The sequence below is a fragment of the Podarcis bocagei genome (genome assembly GCF_964188305.1).
Source record: "Podarcis bocagei genome assembly, chromosome: 16".
NCBI lineage: Eukaryota > Metazoa > Chordata > Lepidosauria > Squamata > Lacertidae > Podarcis > Podarcis bocagei.
In genome coordinates this window covers 5,728,256-5,756,036 of record NC_138142.1, presented here as the reverse complement: position 1 = coordinate 5,756,036, position 27,781 = coordinate 5,728,256, and the positions used below count along the sequence as shown (strand labels likewise).

The 27,781-nt window shown below is 46.8% G+C and overlaps 2 protein-coding genes across 2 annotated transcripts in view; one reads left to right on the top strand and one right to left on the bottom strand.

Moving 5' to 3' along the window:
• The window catches only part of LOC308576029 (uncharacterized protein), a 166,927-nt gene that overhangs the window by 10,814 nt on the left and 128,332 nt on the right, over window positions 1-27,781 (bottom strand). The gene's annotated exons all lie outside the window — the stretch shown is intronic.
• HPD (4-hydroxyphenylpyruvate dioxygenase) lies at window positions 640-27,744 on the top strand. Its single transcript, XM_081175020.1, has 14 exons — window positions 640-730; window positions 1,149-1,175; window positions 2,446-2,508; window positions 4,574-4,678; window positions 5,829-5,871; window positions 8,101-8,183; window positions 8,284-8,373; window positions 19,584-19,687; window positions 20,428-20,505; window positions 21,992-22,154; window positions 23,818-23,889; window positions 23,983-24,105; window positions 26,348-26,464; window positions 27,404-27,744. The coding sequence occupies exons 1-14, from the start codon at window positions 728-730 to the stop codon at window positions 27,512-27,514; spliced, it is 1,182 nt and encodes a 393-aa protein (XP_081031146.1). The 5' UTR covers window positions 640-727; the 3' UTR covers window positions 27,515-27,744.

Below are 27,781 nucleotides of genomic sequence, written 5' to 3'. Positions count from 1 at the left end.
AACTTGCGCTCATTTAACAAAGACACGCCGCGCTAGCAGCGGCACTTGTCATTCACAATGGTGCTATGTATGCAAAATTAACTCTTACATCAAAATATTATGTTAAGTATTGTATTGAGCTGCTATGCGGCAGCGGGGTCACCGGCACCTTTGACCCGACTGACGTTTCTCCTAAGTAGGTGCCTAAACAATACTTATAAGTTTATTAAGTGTGGTGGTGTTGTATACTTTAGTATAAGTGTATTGTAAATAAATAAGCAAATAAAAATGTTTGTTTCTTTTTCCTTTCGTAAACAAGAGATAAAGTGTGGTGTTTGACATAAGCATAATAAAAGTTAATTTGGGGGCTAAACTAAATTTGGGGGCGCTGGGTGGATCTTTGCACCCCGGCGGCGCATGTGCTAAAGACAGCATTGCCCATAGTCCAGCCCCAAACTGCAGCTGCGTGAAAACGTTGCATTTTGACCCACACACTGACTTTGGAGTCACTAGGTCCCCTGCCTTTTCTCTTGTGTCACAGATAATGCTTGCGAGAAAGACAGCATATATTTGGGGTTAAAGTGTTTAAAATTTCCATCTGGAGTAGGAGGAGTGAGGGAGGAGCTCGTCCTCCCATGTTTGCTTTATTAAAAGCTTCGGATACTGCCCCTCTCCCCGTCTCTCTCTCTCTCTTTCTGTCTCTCTTTCTCTCTTAGTGACATCGCTTTGCTGCCACAGAGAAGAAAAAATGGTGAGGCTTCATAGCTCTTAATCAAATTAGATATATATATATTGTTGCTGTCACTCTGGAGGATAACAAGAGATGTTTTTGACCCTGTGAAATCTGCAAACACTTCCTAGTTGTTCACATTTGGACTGTCCTGCAAACATCTAAATCAGTGCATGAAAACTTTGTTCTTGAAACAACCAAGCAATTTCTTGGAGTGAGTGAATATGCTGTGAACACCTAATTTGTGCAGTTAGACATGGGTTTATATTTTAATTTTGGTTTCATCCCTCTAGTATTGGTGGTGGTGTCTGATGTATTTTTAAAACTCTCATGACTTGCATAGAGCATTAGTTTTGAGGTGGGTTTTTTAAAACTTCTGGAGTAACTTTTTGCAAAATTAATGCCTCTGTTTTATTCTGTTTTGATCCTTAACCACTAGACGACTTACTCGGATAAAGGGCTGAAGGTAAGATCACAATGCAGTCTAATATCCATGCGCCCACCCCACCCCAAATATGGTCTATGGTGTCAATGACATTTTGGATTAATGTCTTAGGGCATAAGCTGGCGAGAAGGACCACGGCAAAAGCCTTTTTGAAATGAATATTCTCTTGTTGCATAGAAGAACTGGGCTATGCATTTGGCAAATACCCAATAAACCTGAAAGCATGGGTACAAAAGCCACATTCTTACATTCTACAAGATGCAACTGTTTTGTATTTTAACTGAATGATTGTAATTCTTAAAGCAGAAGTGTGTGAGTCTCATAGACTCACACATTACTTAAGGGAAACCTGGGTTAGCCACCAAGTGTACTCTCATTCCAGGTCAATCCCAGCTGCCTGTCATGGGTGCGTGTATGATACAGGGGTTTGCAAACAACATGTTCACCCTTTTTGGGTGTTAACGTACTAAATATGCATCAATTTCTTGCCTAATATTTTTTGATATTTCATCATAGCTGACAAAAGTGGTGTATTTAAGAAACAAAAGCTCCCCCACCTCAGCTAAAAAATAAAACAAAACAATGAGGGCACAGTTCAGCCAACATTAAGCAATTTTCAGCTTCATTAAAATGAGAGGGTGGTTAATTTTGGCTAGTTGGTGCCTTATGTTCTCAGTCAATTAAGAAAAAGTGGTACATTCGCTAATTACTGTGTGTGCCTGGTCCATTTGCCCAAGGCTATGATCCTAAGCTACTAGAAGGGAGTTCCATTGAACCCAATAGGACCTGCTTCCAAAATAAACCTCATTGCTCCCCACAGAGGGTAGCTGTGTTAGTCTGTATCCCAGCAAAAACATTAAAGGATCTTTGCCTCTACCATCCGAGTTCCGATCCTGCCTCACCTGGCTCTGTTGAGAGGGCTTTGAATGATCCTGCCTGCAGTGGCACAGCATGTGGGGGGCACAGGGGGGGATTCCCCCAGATACAAAATGGTTAAGGGTGCAAAATTTCAACACCTGGGCTCTGTTGAAAATGGCTTCTCCTTGCAAATCAGGACAGCGGAAGACTCTTCTTCTCTCTACAGCTGCGATCTCCTGGGGGATGCGGGTGCTATTAGGCAGCTGAATCCGTATGCGTACTCCGTCCATTTCACTCTCTCCCACCCCCACCTCTGCAAAGCCCCGGGTGCTGGCACCCTATGCTATGCTACTGCCTGCCTGTGTTGGGGATACTGGGCTGCTCTGCCTCTGAGTGTGTCACATAATAACCAGCTACCTTTTCTCCCATTCAGCCTGAAAGAGGCCGGTTCCTTCACTTCCATTCCTTGACGTTTTGGGTTGGTAATGCAAAGCAGGTGAGTGTGCTGATAAAACCAGGAAGGTCTGCCAGGGTGCGGGGGGGGGGTTGACTCTCGAGAAAGGATGAGAGAAGAAACAGTTTGGCTCGGATTTCAGAGCAGACTTACCTGATTCACAGTGCCCGAAACAAGATGTTTACTGCAATGCGGCAAAACTTTGAAATGTTCACTTCTCTGAATTTTGTGGTGTATACAAAATGTGTACATTTGGGGAATGTGTTATAAGAATGCAGGTGTTTAGTGAAAACCATGTACGGACGTGCATTGTATGGGGTCAAATTGCTTGCAAAAAGGAGAAGGGCCTCATGAAATGTGGCAGGTTTCCATGAGGAATTTAGAAGAAAAGCTCACATGTGAGATATGGCAAGCGGAAAAGGCTGGGAAAATGAGAAAGAAGGGGAAGCCAGACTTGACAGAGTCCTTCCTCTTAATGTTGTTGGCTTTGCTGCTGTTGCAACCTTGTCCCCTTCCCAGGCACCTCACTGGGGCATCTGGTTGGCATCTATGAGAACAGTGTGCTGGACTGCAAGGGCCCCCTTTGGCCAGATCCAGCTGCAAATCTCTTCCTGCATTTGTTTGCAATACGGAGGGCTGTGGAGGGGATGTGCTTCAGGCTGTTGCGCTATTGGATGCTGGAGACGGGGTGGAGACCCATCTGAAAGGCCGGGTGGGAGTGGGGCAGATTTCCTGGGTAAGCTGCATTCAATTAATGGCTTGTGCCTTGCTGGCTATGGGGGATGGGGCATCGCACTCCGAGGAATGTGGAGCTGGAATGGTCTTTGGACTAGCCTGATGCAACCGAGAGAGGGGAGAGGGGAGGCAGATTCTTTGCTTGGTTGGCAGGGTTAGGGAGGTGCTGAGCCAAACGCACACCGTGCCCAGAGGGCTCACCCAAACCCTGGCTGAAAGCCCACATTTCCCCATTCTGAATTGTGCACTGTAGCCCCCTGTGCTTCCACACCTCCTTGGCTTGTTGCTGCCGCCGCATATCTTTCTACAAGGACCACAGGGCTGCTGCAGCCAATCCTCACCCCACCATGTGGCTGTTGGCACCTGTCTGTCTTGAGAGACAGTGGAGTGCAGTTCCTGGGATGAAGTCAAACTGCTGTGCTAGCAGCACCAAAGTGACTTCCCTGAGGCATAAGCCTGGGCAGAGTGTCTGGAGCTCCTGAGCTGCCCAGACAACATTAACCTTGCTGATGTGGTCCAAAGGAAAGGAAAGCAATATGTTTGACACTGGCTTGGCGGCAGGAATTGCCAGAAAGAGTCATACAAGATGTCACCCAACCGCCTTAGGAACTCCTCCACTCCACATTTGTGGAGGGGTTACCCCTGAGCCTTTTCTTCTCGCAAAGATATGCAGGCAGCAGGCAGCAGAGGTTTAGGATCAGAGTTTTGCTTCTCCTAGATGGGCTACCTTGCCAGGTTGATGAGCCCCATCTACCTCACCTTTCCTCCAACAAACTGAAAGTGATGCCCCCCCACCTGCCATTTTGTTTCTTAATGATGTCATTTGCAAGCTGTAGTTTAATGGAAGATGCCCCCAGAGTGGTCTATTGAAGCAATACCAAAAGAAGAAGTCAGGATCTGTTCTGAGGCTTGCAGTCTGGAATGATGCAGTGCAAAAAGGGGAAAGGGGTGAGGCAGCTCCCTAAGGGCTTTTAGCCTCCTAGGCAAGGCTGAGGGGAAGAGTGGGGATTTGAACCTTGGTCCAAACCCAATATTCTGACCATTATGTCACACTGGTTCTTGCCAAGTGTCATGCCAAGATTTAAAACATCACACCAGTAGGATAAACAGGTAATGCTGTATTCAATGTTGCACTGAGCAGTTCAAGGATTTCTCCTTGTGCAACAGAATGATCTCCCCTCTGTGTCCCCCACCTGATCTGGGAGTTTTCCCTCCCTGCAGAGTGGATCTGAGGATGGCGTAAGATGTGCAGGGGTGGGGGGAGGGAGCTACCATTGCAACAATTTAGCTATGGCCCATAGACTTAATATGTGTCTGGTGACTTACTTTTTAAAAAAGCCGTTTTGCTTTTTTTCGCCCGTGTGTTTTAAAGGCTGCTTCATTTTATTGCAACAAAATGGGGTTTGAGGAACTGGCCTACAAAGGTCTGGAGACGGGAAGCAGAGAGGTGGTGTCCCATGTGGTCAAACAGGACAAGGTAAGGAGGGGAGAAAACTGCATTGATGTAGGCTTGGGGGGGGGGGTCTAGGGTTGCCATATTGCAAGAAGTGAAAATCCAGAGAAAAACAAATTGTTGACCTTTTTTAAAAAAAGAAAATTTCCTGCGGTCCCTTTTTCTAGGCAACAGTTGTAGCTGACAACTAGTACCATGATCCACATGCCAAAGGGATAAGCTGAGCTGCAAGGGCTACAACTAAGTGATATTGCCCTCTGGGCAAATGAGTGGGTCTCCCTGTCGTCTCCCCCAGCTGCCAGGGGAAGGGAACAATAGACATTGCTGGGCAGAGGGCCGGCTGAAAAGCTGGAGACAGAGACATGCTTGCTCTGCGCTAAATCCAAGCTGTGACTCAAAGGATAAGAAAGATCTCCTGGGGTGTTCATGCTGTGAGCCTCTTCATTCTATGCTCAGGTTATATATGTGTGTAGATAAAAGGTAAAGGGACCCCTGACCATTAGGTCCAGTTGCGGACAACTCTGGGGTTGCGGCGCTCATCTCGCTTTACTGGCCGAGGGGGCTGGCATACAGCTTCTGGGTCATGTGGCCAGCATGACTAAGCCGCTTCTGGAGAACCAGAGCAGCGCACGGAAACGCTGTTTGTCTTCCCGCCAGAGCTGTACCTATTTATCTACTTGCACTTTGACGTGCTCTCGAACTGCTAGGTTGGCAGGAGCGCCGACCTTCTGATCGGCAAGCCCTAGGCTCTGTGGTTTAACCCACAGCACCACCCGTGTCCCTTGATGTATGTAGATAAACCATCTATAAACCATATATTCTAAAGACCCTCAGTCCAAGTAAATTGAACCTGGAACCCTTGGACTCTCTTACCCTTGGAGAGTTGGGCTGGAGTGTAACAGTATTGTGAATTGGGGAGGGGGACCCACAACTGTCTTGGGTCTAGCAAAGAGAGACCAACTCTCTAAGCCAGCCTTTTGCCAACCTGGTACCCTCCAGATGTTATGGAATATTCCTGTTTTTAGCTTCCTGTTGGTTGTCTCAATGATCTTGGATATCAACATTTTAAATGAATGCCAATGTCAGCATTTCAGCCTTTGACTCATCACTAAACCTTGTCATAAAGAAAACGAATGCTTGTAGTTATTCTGATTATTATTCTGATTACCAACAGATCATATTTATCTTCTCCTCGGCTCTCAACCCTGGAAACCAAGGTAATTCAAGAGTTGGTCCTGTTGTAACTTTTCTTACCAAACGAGTTCCTTTTGAAACCCTGGGAGTTCTGTGTCCAGCTCTGGGAGCCACATTTTGAGACAGGTGTTGGCTCCATGCAGGTCAGGAGTAGGGTGAACAGGATGGGGGGGGGGTTCTGGACTCTCAGTAAGGAATGCATTAAATTGCTGGCTATGCTTTAGCCTGGAGGAGAGAAGTTTAAGGGGAGACGTGAAAGTGGTTTTCAAATATCAGAAGGGTTGTTGCATAAAAGGTGGAACAGACTTTTTCTCTGTTTCTCCAGAGGGCAGGACTTGAATCAAGGACCAGGAATGGCAGGGAGGGGCAGATTTTGGCCAGATATGCAGAGAAAGTTCCTAAAAGCAACTGCTCCTGCCCTGTCTGCCACAGGGGGAGCTGGCAGACTCCCCTCCGCAGCACTATTTAAGTGAGGCTGTGCAGCCCTTTGTAAGGGGCTGCTGCACGATTGTGTCTTGCGTTGCAGATTCTGCTCTGAGCATTGGGGGGTGGGGCTCAATGACCTCCCAGGGTCTCTTTCAATGCAGTTCACTGGTTTATTTTACCATGCTTCAAGTTAGTTTATATCCCAGTGTTACATAGATCATCTCGTCGTTTCCAGCCCAGGTGTGCCATCTAGGGGAGCTGGGGGGCCGAGGGCTCCACCCAAATTTTCAAGGGGTGGGTTGGGCCCCCTCAAAATTCAGTGACCCTGCGCACTGAAAGCTCTCTGATGGTCTCTCCCAAGGGTGTGGCAAGGCAAAGCATCTTCACCCTGGCGTGTCCTTTTGAGAATCGCCCGGGCCCCTTCCCGGAAGACACCAAAACGAGAGGCTGCATAAAAAAATAGGCTGGGGGCAGGGGATGGCAGGCCAAGTTGGCATGTCTGGGGGGGGGGTGTATGTGTGATGTCACGCATGCGCGATGCCCTCCCTCCCGGCAGTGTTGGGCACAAGTTGGTGCCTCTGTTCCAGCCTGTAGTGTTGGTGCCATTTGCTCCATGGAGCCATGGAAGGGGCCTGCATTGTGATTCTTAGCTACAATGGCTTTGTTCTCCCTCCACTGTTGAAGGCAGCATACCTTTGTTGGGAATCCCAAATGGGGAATCATCTGCCGTGCTCACGTCCTGCCTTCAGGCTTCTTGTAGGCATCTTGGTTGGCCGTTGTGAGAACAGGATGCTAGACTAGAGGAGTTATGGGCCTGATCCAGTGGCCTGATCCCTTCTCATATTCCCATGTCCTTCACAACCCATCAGCGGTGCCATAGGTGCCCTCTCACACCGAAGATTGTGGGTGCCCGCAACGAAGGGCTTCGACTTCACCCATTGACTTTGGAGTGGCTCAGTCCCCCAAATATATTGTTGCGGGTGCTGAAGCACCCACAGCTCCCTAGAGTGAGCTCCAGTGAGTGGTGCTTTAATATCATAAGGACGGATCCAGCCAAAGGGATACCCTGTCCAGCCCCCAGCTTCTCTTCATGGCCAAGCAGGTGCCTCTGGGAAGCGCTCAAGCAGGGCCGTCTTTCCCATAGGGCTTAGTGGTCCGTTGCGCCAGGGTGCCAGCCTCTCAGGGGCGCCCCAGCGAGTGGGGGAGCTGTGTGGCTTTGCCGGTGGCCTCCCCTTTCCCTGCATGCCCGCCAGCTGGCCTCCCAAGCCTCCGCAAGGATTGCTCTCCTGCAGCGGCATGGGGGAGAGTTACGCCCTCCGATGGCTGGCAGTGCACAGCTTCAGCCTCCCCATCTGTGGTAATTTGGGGGTGCTGGGCGCATATTTGCACCCCGCCGCCGCATCTGCTAAAGACAGCCTTGCCCTCGAGCAGCCTGGCATGGTGGCTGTGAGCCTCTCCCTCCTTTTTCCTTTCTGCGTTCTCTGATGGGCCTTGAAGGCTGGATTCAGGGTCACCACGTCTGCCAGTTCCTCAGCGGGAGTTTTTACCAGGGTTATATGCAGCCCCTTGGCAGCACTTCAAATGCAGGCTTCTCCTTGTCTCAGGGGGGAGATGGAGGCTCCTCTTAAAGGACAATGCAGTTAATTCACTAGCACAGGTAATTCGCTGTGCCTTACTAAGACACAGCTGGCGTTCAGTGTTCTAAGGTACACTGCCTCTGACTATGGAGGTTTCATCTTTTTTGGCCAATAGCAGTTGACAAACTTCTCCTCCATTAAATTGTCTTGGTGTTTCCTCTTTCTTTCTCTCTCTCTCTTATTATGCAGAAATGGGAGCACACTTAGTGAAGCATGGGGACGGAGTCAAAGATGTTGCCTTTGAAGTGGAGGACTGCGATTTCATCGTGCAGGTGAATCTCTGCTGAAGAGGGTCTCTGTGTGACTTGAGAGGCTTGCTAGCCTTTCGCCTTGCTTCATCTAGTAGGTGCTATTTTTATTTTTCCCACTCAGAAAGCTAGAGAGCGTGGAGCTCTGATTGTTAAAGAACCCTGGATAGAGGAAGATAAACACGGGAAGGTGAAATTTGCAGTCGTTCAGACGGTAAGAAAGTGAGGGCTTTCACCTATAAACTGCATTTGGACAGACTCGGGAAATGATAATACTAATAGGCAGTTGTTGTTAGACAGTGGAACGAACTGGAAGGTAGAGGTTAAATGGTCATCTGTCAGGGATACATTGCAGGGGGTTGGACTAAACTCTACGACTGTGATTAATAAATAGGATTTATGTAGCATGTTTTCTAGGCACTTTGTTTTTTATTTTATCAGAAACCCTTAAAACAAGCCTATCTTATTAGCCTCATGTTTCTGAACTGGAGACTGAGAGAAATTACTAGACTTCTTCAGCCTCAAGAAGAAGTTATGCATTTAGCCAAAGGTAGTGATTAATGTATAGAGTCAGAGGTCCTGTTTGCCATTGAAATATACTCGGAGTCCTGTAGTGACTCCATGCTCTTTATTGCAGGTTGTAAAACAGTGATTGAATTGCCCCCCCCCCAAAACCTCAGGCCTTTATATACATTATTTACACAATGAGTCCCGTCTGATTGGCTGATTCTGCTTCCCTCCTGGAGCCTGATTGGTATTTTCCTGCAGGCCAATCAGTTGTTGCATTCTACGATCCTACCAGCCTAATAGGTTGATTAACTTACTCCTGGAGCCTGATTGGTCTTTGCCTGCAAGCCAATCAGTTGTTGCATTCTAGGATCCTACTTGCCTATTGTTCTAGGATCCAAGCTTAGTACATAACGCCATATACATTTAAAACAGCATCATGGCACTTTAATTAGTCATGGCGCGCCCCCCAATTACAAAAGCATCCTGGGAAGTGTAGTTTAAGGGTGTTGAATAGCTGTTTTGGAGGTGCCTATTCCCCTCACAGAGCTACAATTCTCAACTCTACAATTAAATAATCCCTCCCTCTTCCCATGGATTTCTGGGAGTTGTAGGCCTGTGAGGGGAATCAGAGTCTCCAAATAACTCTTCTTCCCCTGAGTGCCAAGACAGGCTCTGGTGAAAGGAGCAGACAAGGCCAAGAGTCAACAGTCAAGAAAGTGGTTTCTGCACATGCTGTAGAGGTGTAGCACCCTGCTTGTGGTTAACGCTTAGCTGGAATGAAATATTCAACGCAGCAATAGAGAAATTAAAATAATAATTTATTTGTCAGACAAATAAATGAGAGACACAGTGGTATATGGTTACCAATGCTCTGCCTGCCAGCCCTCATGGCCAGCACTTATATTCCCTCAGCCCAGTCCCCTTGCTCCTCCTTTGGCTGCCTCTGTCCAATCAGCCTGGTTGAATTTCCTATTGGCTGTTTGCTAGAACCAATCATAAAATATACACCCATTTCCTATTACCTTTTATGGGAGACAGAGAGCTATATTTTCTTCTATTTATAAATGGCAAACAAGTAGCCATTAACCTCTACAAGGCACCTTAATTACCAGATAAACTTTGGCCCCTTTTTCCCTATTCCCTGCAAACCAGATGGTTTTTAATTTCATTTTAAACAGAGGCCCGGCAACCATATGCCAGGAGTGCTCAATAGTGTCTCCTGCTTGGCAGGGGTCTGGATTCAATGGCCTTTGTGGTCTCTTCCAACTCTAGGACTCTGTCTCTATGAAATAAGAATCTAACATCTAAATTTCATGCTTTCTAAATCCTTTGCATAATTACATTTAAGCCTATATATTTAATACATTAATATATATATATTTAGAAGAAAGGGAACTTAGTAAAAAAACAGTTTCCAAAAGCAACTTCCGAGAGAAGCCTCTTAGTTTACAGCCCCGCTTTTGCTGCTAAAACAGCTGCTGTTCTAAAAGCAACTTCTTCAATTTACCCTTTGGGCTTAAGTCTAAAATGGGAGGCATAATAATTGTTTTTGCAACTTGATTATTCTGTAATTTGTAAGGTCAGTGACCTCGCTTCTCAGCCTTTTTATGACCGCAATAAACCAGGGGCCCTCTTTAAGATGAGCACATCTGCCGATACACTCAGCTGCCTGGCATGAGAGATGCTGCCTGGCATGAGAGATACAGATATTTTAAAATATATTTTAAGCTCATTTTAAGAATACAGGTGTCTGATCAAAATATAAGCCTTGATTAAAATGCAGACTATGAACAGATGCCTCATTCCCCCCTTTCAAGCTCAAGGACCTTCATCCCAAGTGTCCTTGATAGCTTGACCTTCATCATATTCCTGAGGTAAAGCTCTGTATAGGGCCATGATATGAGGTAGAGTTTCATTTGAAATCATCTTGCTAATTGTACTTCTAAAACATGAAATGATACATGGCACCATACATAAAACCATTACTACTACCGTCAAGAAAAACAAGCAAGACAATAGTATCCCTTTGAGTCCTGTGACATTAGGTAACCAATTGGTGAGCCATCCCATATCCCATCCTTCCCATGTTTGTACTGGGACATGTGCTATATTCTCCATCTTTGTGGCCAACACACGGATTGCCTCACCATTATCTGAAATGTTAAAGCAACAGGCATTCCCTGTCAAGTTCAAGACTCCACATAGGCCTCCCTGCTTGGCAAGTACATAATCCATTCCCATTTTCAGCTGCAAAATGGCGGCTCTACTTTCATCCAACTGTTGTGCAATAAGTCTCAAACTCCGGGCCGTTGCATTGGTTACAAGTTCCACTACTGCTTGCAATCGAATTATTCTGTTTAGATTATAAATAGGATCCCGTGCCCCTTGTATGAGCTCACCAGGATTCCAGGAGGCAGGATCATAATAGGCTATAATGCGCTCTGGTGGCCAATCATCAGTACCGCTCCAACTTTGGGTACTTCCTCCTGCTATATGAGAAATATCAGCGTTTCTTCGTGTACGCTTGGGCAAATTAGTGGGCATAATCCACATTGGTGGTAATACCCATCCCAGGAAACAAGTCCCACTCCATTTGGAGGGGAGTTTCTTGTATGCCCATTCTCCACATATCCACCACAACCATCGGGTCTGAGGTCTTTGGTACGTGGAGTACAGAAGGCGAAATAGCAAAAGAGGTAGAGAGTTCACAGTGCAGTATGTTAGATTGCCTTTTTCTGTCACAGTTATGTTCCATACCACTTTCCATGCATGAATAAAAGGAGGTGCACAGGGCAAGGCATCCCGAGTTCGATAGGTAGTATCGTGTGCCCAGGTATTCTTAATATTATCCCAAGTATAGTGACAATGAGAAGAGCCTATCATGGTAGAATCAGCTGCATCTGATTTATGTACACAGAATTCCCCTTGTACAGGTATAACTCGTAATGGTTTAGTTGAGTTCCATCCGGGGAAATTCTGTACTTCTGTTTGGTGTGGTATTTCACTTACCATACCAATGGCATCTAATGGTATCGGTAATAAGGGCATACCTCCCTCTGAATCATCTGGCCCAAGAGAGCAAACAAGGCAATTGGTCCTATTTGCAACATTGGCTACCATTTCAGCTAAACCTACCCACATATTGTGGTCATGGTGGAATCCATATTTAGTCAATTTGGTCAGATTCAAGGACCCTTCCCCTTCCCAAGGGATCAGGATTAATAATAGAATCATGTTGATGTCTAGCATATGCATTCCTTCCACAAAAGATTACCTTATAGTGATAGCAAATAAATATTAGTCCCAATATAATTCCCCCAGTGACAGAAATGGGGAACCACCAAGACCAAAACATATATCCCGAGGATCCCCAATGAGTAATATCTCTGATAATTGTTCCACAAGGGGGGGGCATTCAATTAATTGTATAAGAGAATCTTTCCTTTCACAATCGCTGGTTCAGATGCTCCTCAAGCTTCAGGCGTGCGCAGGTCAGCCAGCTTCCAGGTTGTGGCTGCAGCAGGCCGGTCGTCTAATGTTGCCCGTGACCTAGCCCGTTCCCGGTAGGGCTAGATACAGGGGTTTTTGGAGAGAGTCAGTTTAAGAGGGTTAGAGGGGTCACCTTTGCACGTCCAACTGCCTTCGGACTTCTTCAAACGGGAGTGATGAATCCAGGGGGTCACCTCAGCTACCTTCACCGCTGTTGGAGTAGAGAGCAAGACGGTGTAAGGTCCACGCCACTTAGGTGCAAGTGGATCACGTTTCCACTCTTTCACCCATACGCTATCGCCAGCCTGGAACTGATGAATCGGCTCGGCAATGCTGCACGGCGTGCGCTCGAGGGCCCACCTGTTAAGAGAAACAAAAACACGGGAGAGAGATTGCACTTGTTCCTGTGTCACATGGTCTCCTATTTGTTTGAGGTCAGCTGGAATATCCTGAACAAAGGAGGGCGGTCTCCCATACAGGAGCTCAAAAGGTGACAACTTAAGTCTTTTTGTGGGTGCACACCGAACACGAAACAGTGTTATGGGTAACACATCTACCCATCCCAATCCCGTTTCCTGGGTTAATTTTGCCAATTGGGTTTTCAGAGTCCGATTCATTCTTTCAGTTTTCCCTGAACTCTGAGGCCTATATGCTGCATGCAGTCTCCATTTCACTTGTAGGACTCGACATACTTCTTGTACTACTTGATCAATGAACGCTGGCCCATTATCACTTCCAATGCATCTAGGTAATCCAAACCTCGGGATCAATTCAGTGAGGAGTCTCTTAGTTACCTCTCGTGCCTTTTCAGTTCGGGTGGGAAAAGCTTCAACCCATCCGGTAAGAGTATCTACAAACACAAGGAGATACTTGAATCCCTTAGAAGGGACCAGCTCTGTGAAGTCCACAATTAGGCTTTCCATGGGGACATATCCCACATGTTGGATTCCAGGAGGTTGTACCGGTCCCTGCCTGGGATTGTTTTTAGCACAAAGAACACATTTCTGTGAAATGCAAGTTGCTAATTGTGATAGGTTAATAATATACAACTTCCGACTGAGACTCTCTCTGGTTGCAGTACCGCCAAGGTGAGTAGATTCATGATAATTTCTTACAATTGTGCCTGCTAGGTGATGAGGTACATAAATCCTATTGTCCGGCAGGATCATCCAACCGTCCTTCACAACTGCTCCTTCCTGTTCAGCCCACTTCCTCTCTTCTGGGGTATAGTGAGGTTTAACTTCTTCTGGAACTACCTCTGGTATGAGGGCTGCTATAAATCCTCCCACAGGCTTTTGGGCTGCCTCTCGGGCTGCTTTGTCAGCAGCATGATTTCCTCTGGTTATTGGATCCCTTCCTCGTCCATGACCTTTGCAGTGCATTACAGCAATCTGTTCTGGAGCCCATACTGCTTCTAACAGGATTTCTACTTCAGGTCCATATTTCAAGGCCTTCCCGTGGGCTCCTATTAGACCTCTTTCTTTCCATAGAGCTCCATGTGCATGCAGGGTTAAGAAGGCATATTTAGAATCAGTATAGATGTTTGCCTTACATCCGGCTGCCAATTGCAGAGCTCTAGTTAAACCTATAAGTTCAGCTTTTTGTGCTGAGGTGCCAGCAGGCAAAGCTTCAGCTTCCACAACTTCCTCATTGGTGACCACAGCATATCCTGCTCGTCTGGCACCTTCATGCAGGTAACTGCTACCATCAGTATAATATACAACATCTGGATTTTTCAATGGTTCATCTTTCAGATCAGGTCTACTGGAATAAACTTCATCCATTATTTGGAGACAATCATGTGATTCTTCATCATCTACCTCTGGTAGGGGCAGCAAAGTCGCTGGATTGAGCATATTCACTACTCGTAGATGAATCCTGGGATTTTCACACAATAGGCCTTGGTACCTAGCCATCCTTGGGTTCGTTAGCCAACAACTACCCTTATATTCCATGAGCGTCAGAACAGCATGAGGTACATTCACATACATCGTCTGGCCGAAGGTAAATTTATCAGCTTCTTTGACAAGGCTTGCAGTGGCCGCTACTGCCCTTAGGCATGGAGGCCATCCTTTTGCTACCGAGTCCAATTGTTTTGACAAATAAGCTACTGGACGGTTCCAACTTCCTAATCTCTGGGTCAGGACTGCCGCTGCAATCCCATTCTGTTCATGTACATACAGCTGAAAGGGTTTTTCCGAATTAGGCAGTCCAAGAGCTGGGGCCTCCATAAGTCGTTGTTTGATAACTAAAAAGGCTTGTTGCTGCTCAGGTCCCCATACGAATGGGTCCTTTTCTGCACCTCGAGTGCTTTCATGTAAGGGTTTGGCCAGACTGCTGAAATCAGGTATCCATAGTCTACAAAACCCTGCTGTTCCCAGGAATCCTCTGAGTTGTTTCCTTGTGGTAGGTTCCTTGATAAGGCAAATAGCTTCTTTCCTCTCTGGTCTCAATGCTCGTTGTTGGTGTGAGATGTCAAAGCCCAAATATTTGACCTTTTCTAAACATAACTGTGCCTTTTTCTGGGAAACTCGGTAGCCAGCTTCCCAGAGCAAGTGGAGCAGTTCCTCTGTCCCTTCTTTACAGGTATCAAAATCCTTTGCCGCTAATATAAGGTCATCTACATATTGCAGAACCACCTTTTCTCCAGGTATTGAGGGGTAACTTGTTAGATCCTTTGCCAAGGCAGTGCCAAATAAAGTTGGGGAATTTTTGAATCCCTGGGGCAATCTTGTCCAGGTTAGCTGGCCTTTTGTTCCTGTCAAAGGGTCTTCCCACTGGAAGGCAAATATAGGTTGGCTCTGTGGTGCCAGCCGGCAACAGAAGAATGCATCTTTCAAGTCCAATACAGTAAAAAATGTTGCTTCTGGTGGGATCAAACTCAGCAGGGTGTATGGGTTTGGTACATTTGGGTGCAAGGTCTCGATAGCCTGGTTTACGAGCCTCAAGTCCTGCACTGGCCTGTATTCATCTGTTCCAGGTTTTCGAACAGGCAAAAGGGGTGTGTTCCATTCTGATTGGCAGGGCTTAAGCAGACCATATTTTAATAGGCGGTCCAAATGTTTCTGGATGCCCTCTGCTGCTCGCCGGGGTAAAGGATATTGCTTTACAGATACAGGGGTAGCCATAGGTTTTAGGGTTACTACAATTGGAGCTATATTCTTGGCCATTCCTGGTGGGCTATTTTCGGCCCATACTCCTGGTGGCACCTGTAGAGTTCGGAGGATCTTGTTTAACTCTGTATCCAATGTGGGTTGGACTTGCAGGGCTGACATTAGGCGCCATGATTGTTCCTTAGGTACTGAGAGGGAAATTATTCCTGCTGCCTTTGATGGCAGTTTCATTTCTGGACCTCGAGGAGTGAAGGTGATTTGGGCCTGTAATTTGGACAGCATATCTCTACCTAAGAGAGGTATTGGACACTCAGGTATATACAAAAACTGATGGGTTAAACGATGTCCCCCAATCTGGCATTCCAAAGGTTGGAGGAAAGACCTCTTAGCTGACTGACCAGTGGCACTTTTAATGACTACACTTTTGGATGCCTTTTTCTGCAATAGTTCTGGGAGTACTGAGTATTCAGCCCCAGTATCAATCATAAAGTCTATTAAATGGCTCCCTAATTGAATCGTGACCGTGGGCTCCTGGAAGCCTAACTTTATGGAGTCCGGTCGTTCCTAGTCTTGGGTAAAATCCTCCTCTGCCAGTCCAATGACATTGTCCCTACTCCGTCCTTGTCCAGGTCTCTGATATCTTCCATCTCGGATCATTCCCCGTCCCCGTCCCTGGTTTCTTGGGCCGGAGCCTGGGCCTGGGCCTGGGCCTGGGCGTACTTCTTCCAACCTCAGGGGTTCAGGACACTCCCGCTTCCAATGACCCTCCTTCTTGCAATTCGCACATTGATTCCTTCCCAGTGGTGGATTCCTTCCCCGCCCTCTTCCTCCATTTAAGGGGCGGTAGTCTTGCTTCACTGCTGTGGCTAGCATTACCATCTTTTCCTTCTGCCACTTCTTCTTCTCTTGTTTCTCAGCCTCATCCCTATTCCGATAAACTCGGCGTGCAATGGCCATAATTTGGCTCATCAGCATCCCTTCCCATCCTTCTGATTTCTGAATTTTCTTACGAATGTCAGAAGCGCACTGGGCCACAAAAGTAGCAGTAATCATTCTGCTGTTTTCAGGGGCTTCAGGGTCAAAAGGAGTCCATATACGATAGGCTTCTTGCAGCCTCTCTAAAAAGTCTCCTGGACTCTCATTTGGTTTCTGTTCTACTTCTGAGACTTTAGACATATTAGTGGGCTTCTGGCATGCCCTGCGGATACCTTGCACAAGCGTCTGGCGATAGGTGGTAAGTCTGGCCAGGTGAATTACATTGTTTGGATCCCAATTAGGATCTTCCAAGGGAAAGTTGTCCCGGAGATGACGGTCAACATTTAAAATATTTCCCACTCTGGCCTGCTCACGCAAATATATCTGTGCCTTTTCAATTATGTCTCTTCTTTCCTCAGTGGTGAACAGAGTATTCAGGAGCTGGCGGCAATCTGTCCAAGTAGGACTATGAGTATTTATTATTGAAGTCACCAAGTCCATCATAGCCTGAGGTTTTTCTGCAAAAGATGGGGTGTGTGTTTTCCAATTCATCAGATCCGTAGTTGTGAATGGAATGTACTGGAGGGTCGAAGTTCGAGGTGGCCGTGGTCCGAGTTGCCCGTTAACCACCACAGGCTCCTCAAGTGCATCAAATACTCTTCTGAGAGGGGCTACTACGTGATCTTTCTCGCTTTGCTCTAGGGGCCTCAAATCATAGGGGATAGTATTTGTCCCAAGGCGTTCTTTTAACAGCTTTATACGCCTGGCTGTATTGCTTGCTGACCGGTTAAGGTCTCCCTGTAACTTCTGTAATAGTTCTCTAGGACTTGGATGTACAGGGGTTTGGGGTGGGCAATCAGTTGTTTCACTAAAGGAGACTGTAGATGGAGTTCTACTGGGACTCACAGGTGGAATAACCACTTCTGCTTGGGCTTTATTATAGGCCTCCAATGCCTCCTGAAGATATTTATCATAATCTATCAAGGAATCAAGTTCTGTGACTCCAGCCCCATTATTCATTCCACTTTCTTGCCTTGGGGTTACAACTGGTGGAGTGTTTGGATTAGGCTCCCTTCGATGTGGAGCATAGGGTGGAGGTGGAAGCACCTCTTCCTCTGGTCCCTCAAAAATGGGTTTGAGTTCATTTGGCAAGATTCCTTTCCTAGCTTCGGCTTTTACAGCCAATAATTTGCATCGTTGGACTTTGCATTCCCTTATCCATGGAGGATTTTTATTTAATGTGCTCAGCCAGGAATCTATATATGAAAATTGTTCTGGGCACCCTCCAATTTCTTTGGCGATTTTAGACCAAAGTTTACTTACTAAATTTATATCAAAGGTTCCCTGAGATGGCCATCCAGTATTTTGTTTTGGCCACTCTAATTCACATAACGTTCTCAAGTGCTCTGGCGTCATTTTGACTCCATACGCCCCTGAGAAGGCTTTCTTAAAATTATTTAACATACATTCAAGAGGTGTATTTTCCCCCTTTGAACCTCCAACTCCCATTGTATGGCCCTGTGAAGTATCCACTCAGTCACTCACACACTCGTTTTCACACTCAGGTCAGCTGCAGACTGTACTTTCTCACACATACAATGCGCTGGATACTTTACCACACACTACCTCCCATTCTTCCCTTTTCCCTACACCAGATCACCATCTGATGTACCCAACCACCTAGCGTACTCAGTTCCCACTTACTGAGACGCAGAAGTTTGATCAAGACTTCTCTTCCTCCCAATTAATTGGAGGGCCAAAAACCCCTTAGTGCACTTACCCTTAGTTGGTTGCCTGTTTATTTCTCTGGTTCCCCCCGGTCCGTCGCCGTCGGTGGGCAGGGTATCAGACAGACGAGACTTCTGCGTTCCCCTGGAAAAAAACTTCCCAGTGCGCGCTGGTAAGCAGTCAGTGGTCCTCCCTCTTGTACCCTGTCCAGTAAGGCGAAGGGGCTGCGTTCCAGCAGACCACTTATCCGAGTCACGGCACCATAAAATGTAGCACCCTGCTTGTGGTTAACGCTTAGCTGGAATGAAATATTCAACGCAGCAATAGAGAAATTAAAATAATAATTTATTTGTCAGACAAATAAATGAGAGACACAGTGGTATATGGTTACCAATGCTCTGCCTGCCAGCCCTCATGGCCAGCACTTATATTCCCTCAGCCCAGTCCCCTTGCTCCTCCTTTGGCTGCCTCTGTCCAATCAGCCTGGTTGAATTTCCTATTGGCTGTTTGCTAGAACCAATCATAAAATATACACCCATTTCCTATTACCTTTTATGGGAGACAGAGAGCTATATTTTCTTCTATTTATAAATGGCAAACAAGTAGCCATTAACCTCTACAAGGCACCTTAATTACCAGATAAACTTTGGCCCCTTTTTCCCTATTCCCTGCAAACCAGATGGTTTTTAATTTCATTTTAAACAGAGGCCCGGCAACCATATGCCAGGAGTGCTCAATAGTGTCTCCTGCTTGGCAGGGGTCTGGATTCAATGGCCTTTGTGGTCTCTTCCAACTCTAGGACTCTGTCTCTATGAAATAAGAATCTAACATCTAAATTTCATGCTTTCTAAATCCTTTGCATAATTACATTTAAGCCTATATATTTAATACATTAATATATATATATTTAGAAGAAAGGGAACTTAGTAAAAAAACAGTTTCCAAAAGCAACTTCCGAGAGAAGCCTCTTAGTTTACAGCCCCGCTTTTGCTGCTAAAACAGCTGCTGTTCTAAAAGCAACTTCTTCAATTTACCCTTTGGGCTTAAGTCTAAAATGGGAGGCATAATAATTGTTTTTGCAACTTGATTATTCTGTAATTTGTAAGGTCAGTGACCTCGCTTCTCAGCCTTTTTATGACCGCAATAAACCAGGGGCCCTCTTTAAGATGAGCACATCTGCCGATACACTCAGCTGCCTGGCATGAGAGATGCTGCCTGGCATGAGAGATACAGATATTTTAAAATATATTTTAAGCTCATTTTAAGAATACAGGTGTCTGATCAAAATATAAGCCTTGATTAAAATGCAGACTATGAACAGATGCCTCAGAGGGAAGTGAGGGGAAGGGGGGAGCAAGGAAGCAGCTGCCCCCCCCCCCAAATCAAGTAAATAAATAAAAACACCTAACTAAAAGTAGAAATTGTAGAAAGATTTTGACAGATTTTCCTGAGCACTTGGGGTCAAAAGAAAGTCATTTAAAACAACTGTTGCTGAGATTTGGCAAAAATCAAGAAAACAAGTTTTGGGGGCGGGGAGCCAGTGGGATCACTCAGGTCACTAGAGTGATATTAAAGTGTTTTACTTTCCTCTTCCTCCTCCTCCATCTAGTATGGAGACACCACACACACCCTGATAGAGAAGAGGGGCTACAAGGGGCTTTTCCTGCCGGGGTTTGAGCCACCCATCTTCAGGGACCCTCTGTTGAAAAGACTGTAAGTACCAGCCCTTACTGCTCTGGTTAAACTCTAGCGTGAAAGATCTGAGTCTCATTTTAGACTGGGTGCCGTTCCACACACTTAGATTTGCCACTGGGATTGTTCAACCAGCAAGGAGCTAGTCCTGGCCATTTCTGAGTGTCATTCCCACATTAGACTTTTAGATAATCTTTTCTCGCTCTTCCCCGACCCCCCCCCCCGACCCCTGCACACAGGTTAGCACAGTGACCCCACTGGGAGTTGTTCTCCTTCTAGGTACACACTTCAAACAAGCTTAAGCACACACCTGAATCAAAACAAAAATCACGCTCAAAGAACCTTTGGTGACTTTCATCAGAGGGAGTTTCATGTCTGGTTATTATTTACCAACAACCAAACACAAACAGTGAGACCCCCCAGGCGGCTGATACATTGGGTATACATAATCAATAATAACATATTCAAATCAACCATATGTACACTCTAGCAGGACACCACACTGGCTTATGGGGAACCCTTTGTGTAAAGGGAGATTAACCCCTGAAAGGCGGACAAGAGCTTAATTTGCAAATGGGTTGCTGAGATACTTCAAATGAGCCTTTGGCAACAGGCTTCTCTTGCCTACACGTTTTTCTCTGGAAAGAGTTAATGGGGGTGGGAGGATCTGAGGCCAACTTGTCTGCATGAGAAGTACTCATCCCACAAAAACCACCATGGAGGTAAAAACCCCTGATCTCATCTGCCTTTTTCTTTCTCAGGCCACCTGTGAAACTGAACTTCATTGACCACATAGTGGGGAACCAGCCTGACCAGGAGATGAACTCTGTGGCAGAATGGTAAAGATTGCTTTTGGAAATCAACTTAAGGGAAGAATTGCTTTCCTTCTAGAACATGAAACTTCCTCGATGACAACACAGGACATTTAGAGCAGGCATGGGGACCCCAGATGTTGTGGGCCTGATCAATCTAAATCCCTGATGCAGAGGAACTGATTTTAGGACATTTATTATGGGTGGCCTTTACAACATGATATGTACGAACGCAAACACGCATCCAGGGGGTGGGGTCCCCAACTGAGTCTTCTTCGATCCAGGTGACAGAAAGCCTCATTTCAGCCCTGCTCATAGACCATCCTCTCCTGGGGCTTTGCATACCCACCAGCCCAGCATGTGGGGGATGGGGAGGAAGGAAGGGGGGCTGACCCTCTCCTTGGCTCTGCTCAAGGGAACGTGGCCCAGAGGATGTGGGCAGCTGGGCCTCGGCTGTGGCTTTATCAGCGGGGATATCAAAGGGCAATAGCTATGATGGCTAACATTGATCTTCAGGTCTATCTACTCTATTCCTCTGAATGCCAGCTGCTGGAGACAATCAGCTTTTGGCTTCCTGTCCTGCATGAGGATTTCCCAGAATAATCTGGTTAACTGCTGGTGGGACTATTAGGTTGGACAGCTGTGCTGCCTGGGGCTTGATGGGAGTTGCAGTCCAAAACATCTGGAGGTTTGGAGAAGAGTGGACTAGATGGACTTTTGATGTGATCTCGCTTAGCTACCTGGAGATCCACCCCCCTCGCTCCCCTTCCCATTAGCTGCTTTTTAAATGGAATTTCCAAGACAAATGCAATTATAAACACCCACGGAGCAGATCCCCTCTCCCTTCCTTCTTTGAGCTTCCAAGCAAGCAGCTTCCATTCCAGCCACGGTTCCATAGACCCAGAGCTGCAACTCTGGAAGGAAGATCAACAGCCTTTGTAGACCATGGGCCAGTCTCCCTCTGTGCAGTGGCCGGCCGTGGCTCTCCAGGAGATTAGATGGGAGTCTTCCCCAGCCATATCTGACGATACTAGGGATTGAGCCTGGGGTCTTTGTAAGCAAAGTGTGTGTGGTGCCTCCTCTAAAAACAAAGGAGGTCTCTAGTCCTCACTGTTCTGAATAAAGGATTGAATTAGATAGAAACTGCTTTCGACAGAGTTAGACCGTTGGCCCATCCACCTGGCTTGGTACTGTGCAACCCTGACTGGCAGTGACTCTCTGCCTGGACATATCAGGGGTTGAAGGTGGGTGCAGGAGCAGGTGCTCTACACCTGAGCTATGGGATCTTCACAAAAGAAACAGATGGATGTCAGAGCAGGAAGCTGCTCAGATAGCTCTTGCTACCTTGCTGCATCTCCTTGTTGCAACTTTTTAATACTTCAGTCATTAATTCTTCAAAATAATGTTTGTGAATGCATCTAGATTCCACCCAGGATGTTCTCTAAGAATGTAATTGTGGCTAAAGCCCTCGGCCTACTCATTCTGACATGTGGCGCTTCTTGCACATCCGCAGGTACCAGAGAAACCTCCTCTTTCACCGTTTCTGGTCTGTGGACGACAAGCAGCTGCACACAGAGTACAGTGCCCTCCGGTCCATTGTGGTGGCCAATTATGAAGAGACCATTAAAATGCCCATCAATGAGCCTGCAGTGGGGAAGAGGAAGTCTCAGATCCAGGTGAAAGCCGAGACTCCCTGGGTCCTTTGTGTCAGGGCTGAGTGGCCAGACTTGAGCCTGGAGCCAGGGCAGAGGAGCAGGCAGAGACGCACCAGGCCAAACAGGAAGCCTTTCAATATCCTCCAGTGGCCAACCTGGGGGGATGGTTCCATCTTGGTGCCCGGGAAGGCATTGATTGCCACCTGCAATTCCAATTGTGTGCTACCGGGTGCAGCTGCCCGCTAGAGAAGAAGGTGCCAGTTTCTAATTCCAGTGGCTTGTAGCATAAATTTGTTTTAGGGGGTGCCAACTGCTTTGGGGGGCTCTGGGCACTTGGCATGCTGGGGAAACTCTGGGGTGCAACAGAGAGAGAGAGATGCATATTCTATTGGCTGCAATGGAATGCCTCAAGCCTCATTTAATTGGGGGAGGGGGACCCTTTGACACCCCCCCAGGAAGGTCTCTACGGGCACATGGTGTGCCATGCTGGTGACCGCCTGAGTTATTTGGCCTCTTCAGTACAAGCCCTGCCCATCCCAATGCATTTGCCTATTGCATCCTTCCTCTAAGGAGGTTGAGACTGTGTTGCAGTGTGGATTTCCTTTAAGCAAGGAGCGTTGACTTTGTGGACTGCTTCTCCCCTGGTGCAAGGTAGAAACATTTCTCGATAATTGGGGCTTTGGCTGATTGACATTCTATAGCCAGCGTGGTGTAGTGGTTAAAAGCAGTGGAATCATAATCTGGTGAACCGGGTTCGATTCCCCGCTCCTCCACCTGCAGCTGCTGGGTGACCTTGGGCCAGTCACGCTTCTTTGAAGTCTCTCAGCCCCACTCGCCTCACAGAGTGTTTGTTGTGGGGGAGGAAGGGAAAAGGAGAATGTTAGCCGCTTTGAGACTCCTTAGGGTAGTGATAAAGCAGGATATCAAATCCAAACTCTTCTTCTCTTATTCTTCTATAGCCTTTTAAATGTGTTTATGGGAGGGGGTTATTGGTTTGATTTTGTTTTAATAGGTATTTTGTGTTCTCATCTTGTATTTTTATGCTGTAAACTGCCCTGTGATTTTCAGATGGGTGTGTGTGTGTATGTGTGTTTGATTTTTTAAAATCCACAATACAGTAAAAATTTCCTGTACTGTGAAAATACAAAAGAATCTGACTAGAGCAGCTGTCATTAGTGATGGCCATGTAGAGATTCATCAAAACAGCAGTAAGAGCACATGTTCCCACCACTCTGGGTAAAGCCTGTTTCCATTCCTCCCGTGTTTGGATGCAGTGAGACAACCGCTAATAACAGTGCAATCCAGCACACTTCTGCTCAGAAATAAGACCCACTGAGCTCCATGGAACATACTCCCAAGTAAGTGTGTCAAGGATTACAGCCTAGGATTACAAGAGGGTAAGGCAGGAAATGAAGGCTGTTAAAGACTACTACCCACAATGACATCTTTTTCTCTCCTCCCCTCAAGCTCAAGGTGGTCTACATAGTTCTCCCTCTTCTCACTTGATCCCCACAACAGTCTTGCTAGGTTGAGGTTGCAAAGTGAGCTTCATGGCTGAGTTGGGATTTTGACTCTGGTCTGCCAGGTCCTGGTCTTGGCCTGGTGTTTTTGTGATGTTGTTGCTGGCGGTTCACCACTCACATGGTGCCTTCCTACGCTTACTGTGTGCTTTTTCACTCTGCAGGAATACGTGGACTATTACGGGGGCCCTGGAGTCCAACACATCGCTCTGAATACCTCGGATATTATTGCTTCAGTAAGACAGTGTATTCCCTGATCAGTCTACCAATAAGTGGCCACCTTTGGGGATGTGGCCTTTGTCATTGCTGTGTACATTTTTGGGTTGCAGGTCACAAACCTGAAAGAACGTGGCACGGAATTCCTGGTGGTGCCCCCCACCTACTACCAAAAACTCAGGCAGAAATTGAAATCAGCCAAGATCAAGGTGAAGGAGAACATGGATAAACTGGAGGTGAGTTGGCTACCAGGGCTACCCTACATCTTGCGGTTTGGCTTAGTGGCCAGAAGGTTGGCCTAGACTGGGACGTCATTATGCAGCGCATTGTTAAACTATGGAACTTGCTGCCACAGGAGGCAGTGATGGCCATCAACTTGGGTGGCTTTAAAAGAGGATGGGACAAATTCAGTGGCTACTAGTCATGGGGGCTGAACTAGATGGCCCATTGGCCTGATGAAACAGGGTTTTCTTATGTTCTTACCGACTGGCGAGGCATGAAGTCAAATCCCTACTCATCTGTGAAGCTTGGTGGGTGACCTTGAAGTAACCACTAGCTCCAAGTTGTGGTGGGAGCAAAACAGAAAGGTCAAGAACCAGATACTCCCCTTGGAGGATCTTGGATAGAAATACAATACAAATGCAAGCAATTACTTTAGCAGCTGCACAACTTGATGAGTTTCACATTGGGAAGGGGGTTGTGACAGTTCCAATGTAATGTGCAAGACCACCAGCCTTTAAGGTGGGACTGGCTATCCTGTGACCTTGGACTCCACGCTCTCACCAGCCCCAGCCAGCATGGCCCAACGCCGGAGAGAGATGTGAGGTGGAGTCCAGCAGCATCTGGAGGGCCACAGGTTAACCCCATCCCAGCTTTGAGGGCATCACTTCCTGGTGCAGCTGGCGTTCTCCATGACCCTTCCCCACTGCAGGGAGGTGGGACTGATTTGGATGGTCAGACTCCGCCATTTAATGGATCCAAATGGTTTCCAAAGGGTAGTAGGGGATGTTTTATCCCATGTTGATAGCCTTTTAGCTGACTCCCTGTTGGCCCGCTGGAATGCAAAGTTAACCAGGACTATTGACTGTCTGGTTCCGAAGCACCCTCTCCAAATGAATGGAGTCTGGACAGGCCTGTGGTTTTTCCCAGAGCTGAGGGCGGTAGCGGAAAACTCATTCTGAATCAGACCAAACACGGTTAGAGCTTAGCGTCAAGCCTACCAAGTGGCGATAGCGACGGCAAAGAGGACATTCTTCACCGCCTCTATTGCATCTGCAGAAAACAGCATCAGGAGACCCTTTCAAGTGTTTCGCAATCTAGCAGAACCACCTCCACCATCAGGGCCTGGTGGGGATCCCAAGATCTCCTGCAATGAATTTGCAAAGTTTTTTGCAGGTAAAGTCGCTCAGATTCGGAAAGAGGTAGACTCCTCCGTGGGAGCAGGGCCAGGGTGGGAGAGTGCTAGAGTCCTGTCCAGTCAAGTTGCATGGGGTCAGTTCCTATCTGTTACCTTCGAGGATGTGGACGGGCTGCTTGGATGAGTGAAACTAACCATCTGTCTCCTTGATCCTTGCCCATCCTGGTCCTGAATGGGGTAACTGTGCCCCTGAAGGACCAGGTGTGCAGCCTGGGAGTCATTTTGGACTCACAGCTGTCCATGGAGACGCAGGTCAATTCTGTGTCCAGGGCAGCTGTCTACCAGCTCCACCTGATACGCAGGCTAAGAGCCTACCTGCCCACAGGCTGTTTTGCCAGAGTGGTGCATGCTCTAGTTATCTCCCACTTGGACTACTGCAATGCGCTCAATGTGGGGCTACCTTTGAAGGTGACCCGGAAACTGCAACTAATCCAGAATGCGGCAGCTAGACTGGTGACTGGGAGTGGCTGCCAAGAACACATAACACTGGTCTTGAGACTTACATTGGCTCCCAGTGCATTTCTGAGCACAATTCAAAATGTTGGTGCTGACCTTTAAAGCCCTAAACAGCGTTGGCCCTGTATACCTGAAGGAGCAGCTTCCACCCCCATCATTCAGCCCGGACACTGCGGTCCAGTGCCAAGGGCCTTCTGGCGGTTCCCTCACTGTGAGAAGTGAGGTTACAGGGAACCAGGCAGAGGGTCTTCTCGGTGGTGGCACCTGCACTGTGGAACGCCCTCCAATCAGATATCAAGGAAATAAACAACTTTCTGACTTTCAGAAAACATCTGAAGACAGCCCTGTTTAGGGAAGTTTTTAATGTCTAATGTTTTACAATTTTTTATGTGCTGTAAGTTGCCCAGAGTAGCTGGGGAAATCCAGCCAGATGGGCGGAGTATAAATAATAAAAATTATTTATTTATTATTTTTATTATTTTTATTAATTATTATTATTATTATTATTATTATTATTATTATTATTATTATTATTATTATTATACACCTCACCCATTCCCTGGGCAACTTCTATCATTGCCCTTTCATTTGCTTCTGCTCTATAGGAACTCAAAATCCTAGTTGACTTTGACGAGAAGGGGTACCTGCTTCAGATCTTTACAAAGCCTGTTCAGGACAGACCGACTGTCTTCCTTGAGGTCATCCAGCGCCACAATCACCAGGTTTGTTGGGCAGCTGGGGCTCACCCCAAGCTCAGAGGAAACAAATCAACTCTCACAGATTGGTGGCTTTCTGTTCTACCCTGCTCGGTTTTTTAAAAAAACAACAACAACCTTGCATGATAAAAGTTGGGAAATGACCACCTTTTTAAGGCACAAAAGGGACTCAACTTGGATAATCCAGATGCTGTATTGCAACCACTAGAATGAGCTGTTGGCCAGATTTTACTATGCTGCAGCTAATTGTCAGAGGGTAATGTGGCTTGCAGGCCTGATGATCTGAGCAACCAGTAGGGCAGGCATAGGCAAACTTTGCCCTCCAGATGTTTTGAGACTAGTTTCCATCATCCCTGACCACTGGTCCTGTTAGCTAGGGATGATGGGAGTTGTAGTCCCAAAACATCTGGAGGGCTGAGTTTGCCTATGTCTGCAGTAGGGGCTTGGCTGACTCTGTGAATAATTATTGTCTCCTCTGTCTGATCAGTTCATTGCTACTAACCTCACCTCATGCCCCTTGAAAACAGACTACCTGCCTCACTTTGGCTAGGTACCTGCCTCTGGCCTTCCCGATTTCTGAGTTTACTGCTCTGGAATTTGGCATTAGTCTACTCTGAACTAGGGACTTAACTCTGTGCCTTCCAAGTTCCAAGGGGCTGTCTGCAGGTCTGACCCTGACAACCCTTATTCAAAAGACAGATGGAATAATAACAACGTTGCTGGTGTGGCTATTAAATCTGAGCTGATGGGATTGCATCCTCATCACCATCATGCTTCTGTGTTCATGAGGCACATTGTGACTGATCATTGGCTTCTCTGCCGTATCGACCATTCCATCTGAGGTGGAGTGGAGATCCCACCTGCCACGGAAGAGAGCTCCAGCTGGGGTATCGGGAAGAAAGTGCTTGCACTATTTACACATTTCTCTCTCTCCTGTGGCTTTAGGGATTCGGTGCTGGAAACTTCAAATCTTTGTTTGAAGCTATTGAACTGGACCAAGATGCCCGGGGAAACCTCACTGTCCTGACACCCACCGGAGAATCAGACTTTGTGTAATGCTCAGGAGGAAACAGTATGGATATATACAGAAAGTGGGATGCACTATGCAAAAAAGGATTGGAATAATTCCTCCCAGTTCAGGCTTTCCTGAAGGCGGTTCTAAAGTCTTCCTTTTCCCCTCCATTGGCTATTTTTTTTATAAAAATAATTAATACCACGGGAGCCTTCCTCCATGTCCACTTTGGAGAGATCCCTCAGGTTGGCTGAAATAAACAAACGAAATTGAATTTGTTCCTGATCCCAGTATTTTGCATGGCACTTGAA

Bases quoted from the DNA above. Each gene is read 5' to 3' on its own strand.
- HPD (XM_081175020.1), top strand. The intron at 4,679-5,828 runs GTAAGGAGGGGA...GATTACCAACAG, and splicing joins ATGTGGTCAAACAGGACAAG to ATCATATTTATCTTCTCCTC. The intron at 23,890-23,982 runs GTAAGACAGTGT...TTTGGGTTGCAG, and splicing joins CCTCGGATATTATTGCTTCA to GTCACAAACCTGAAAGAACG.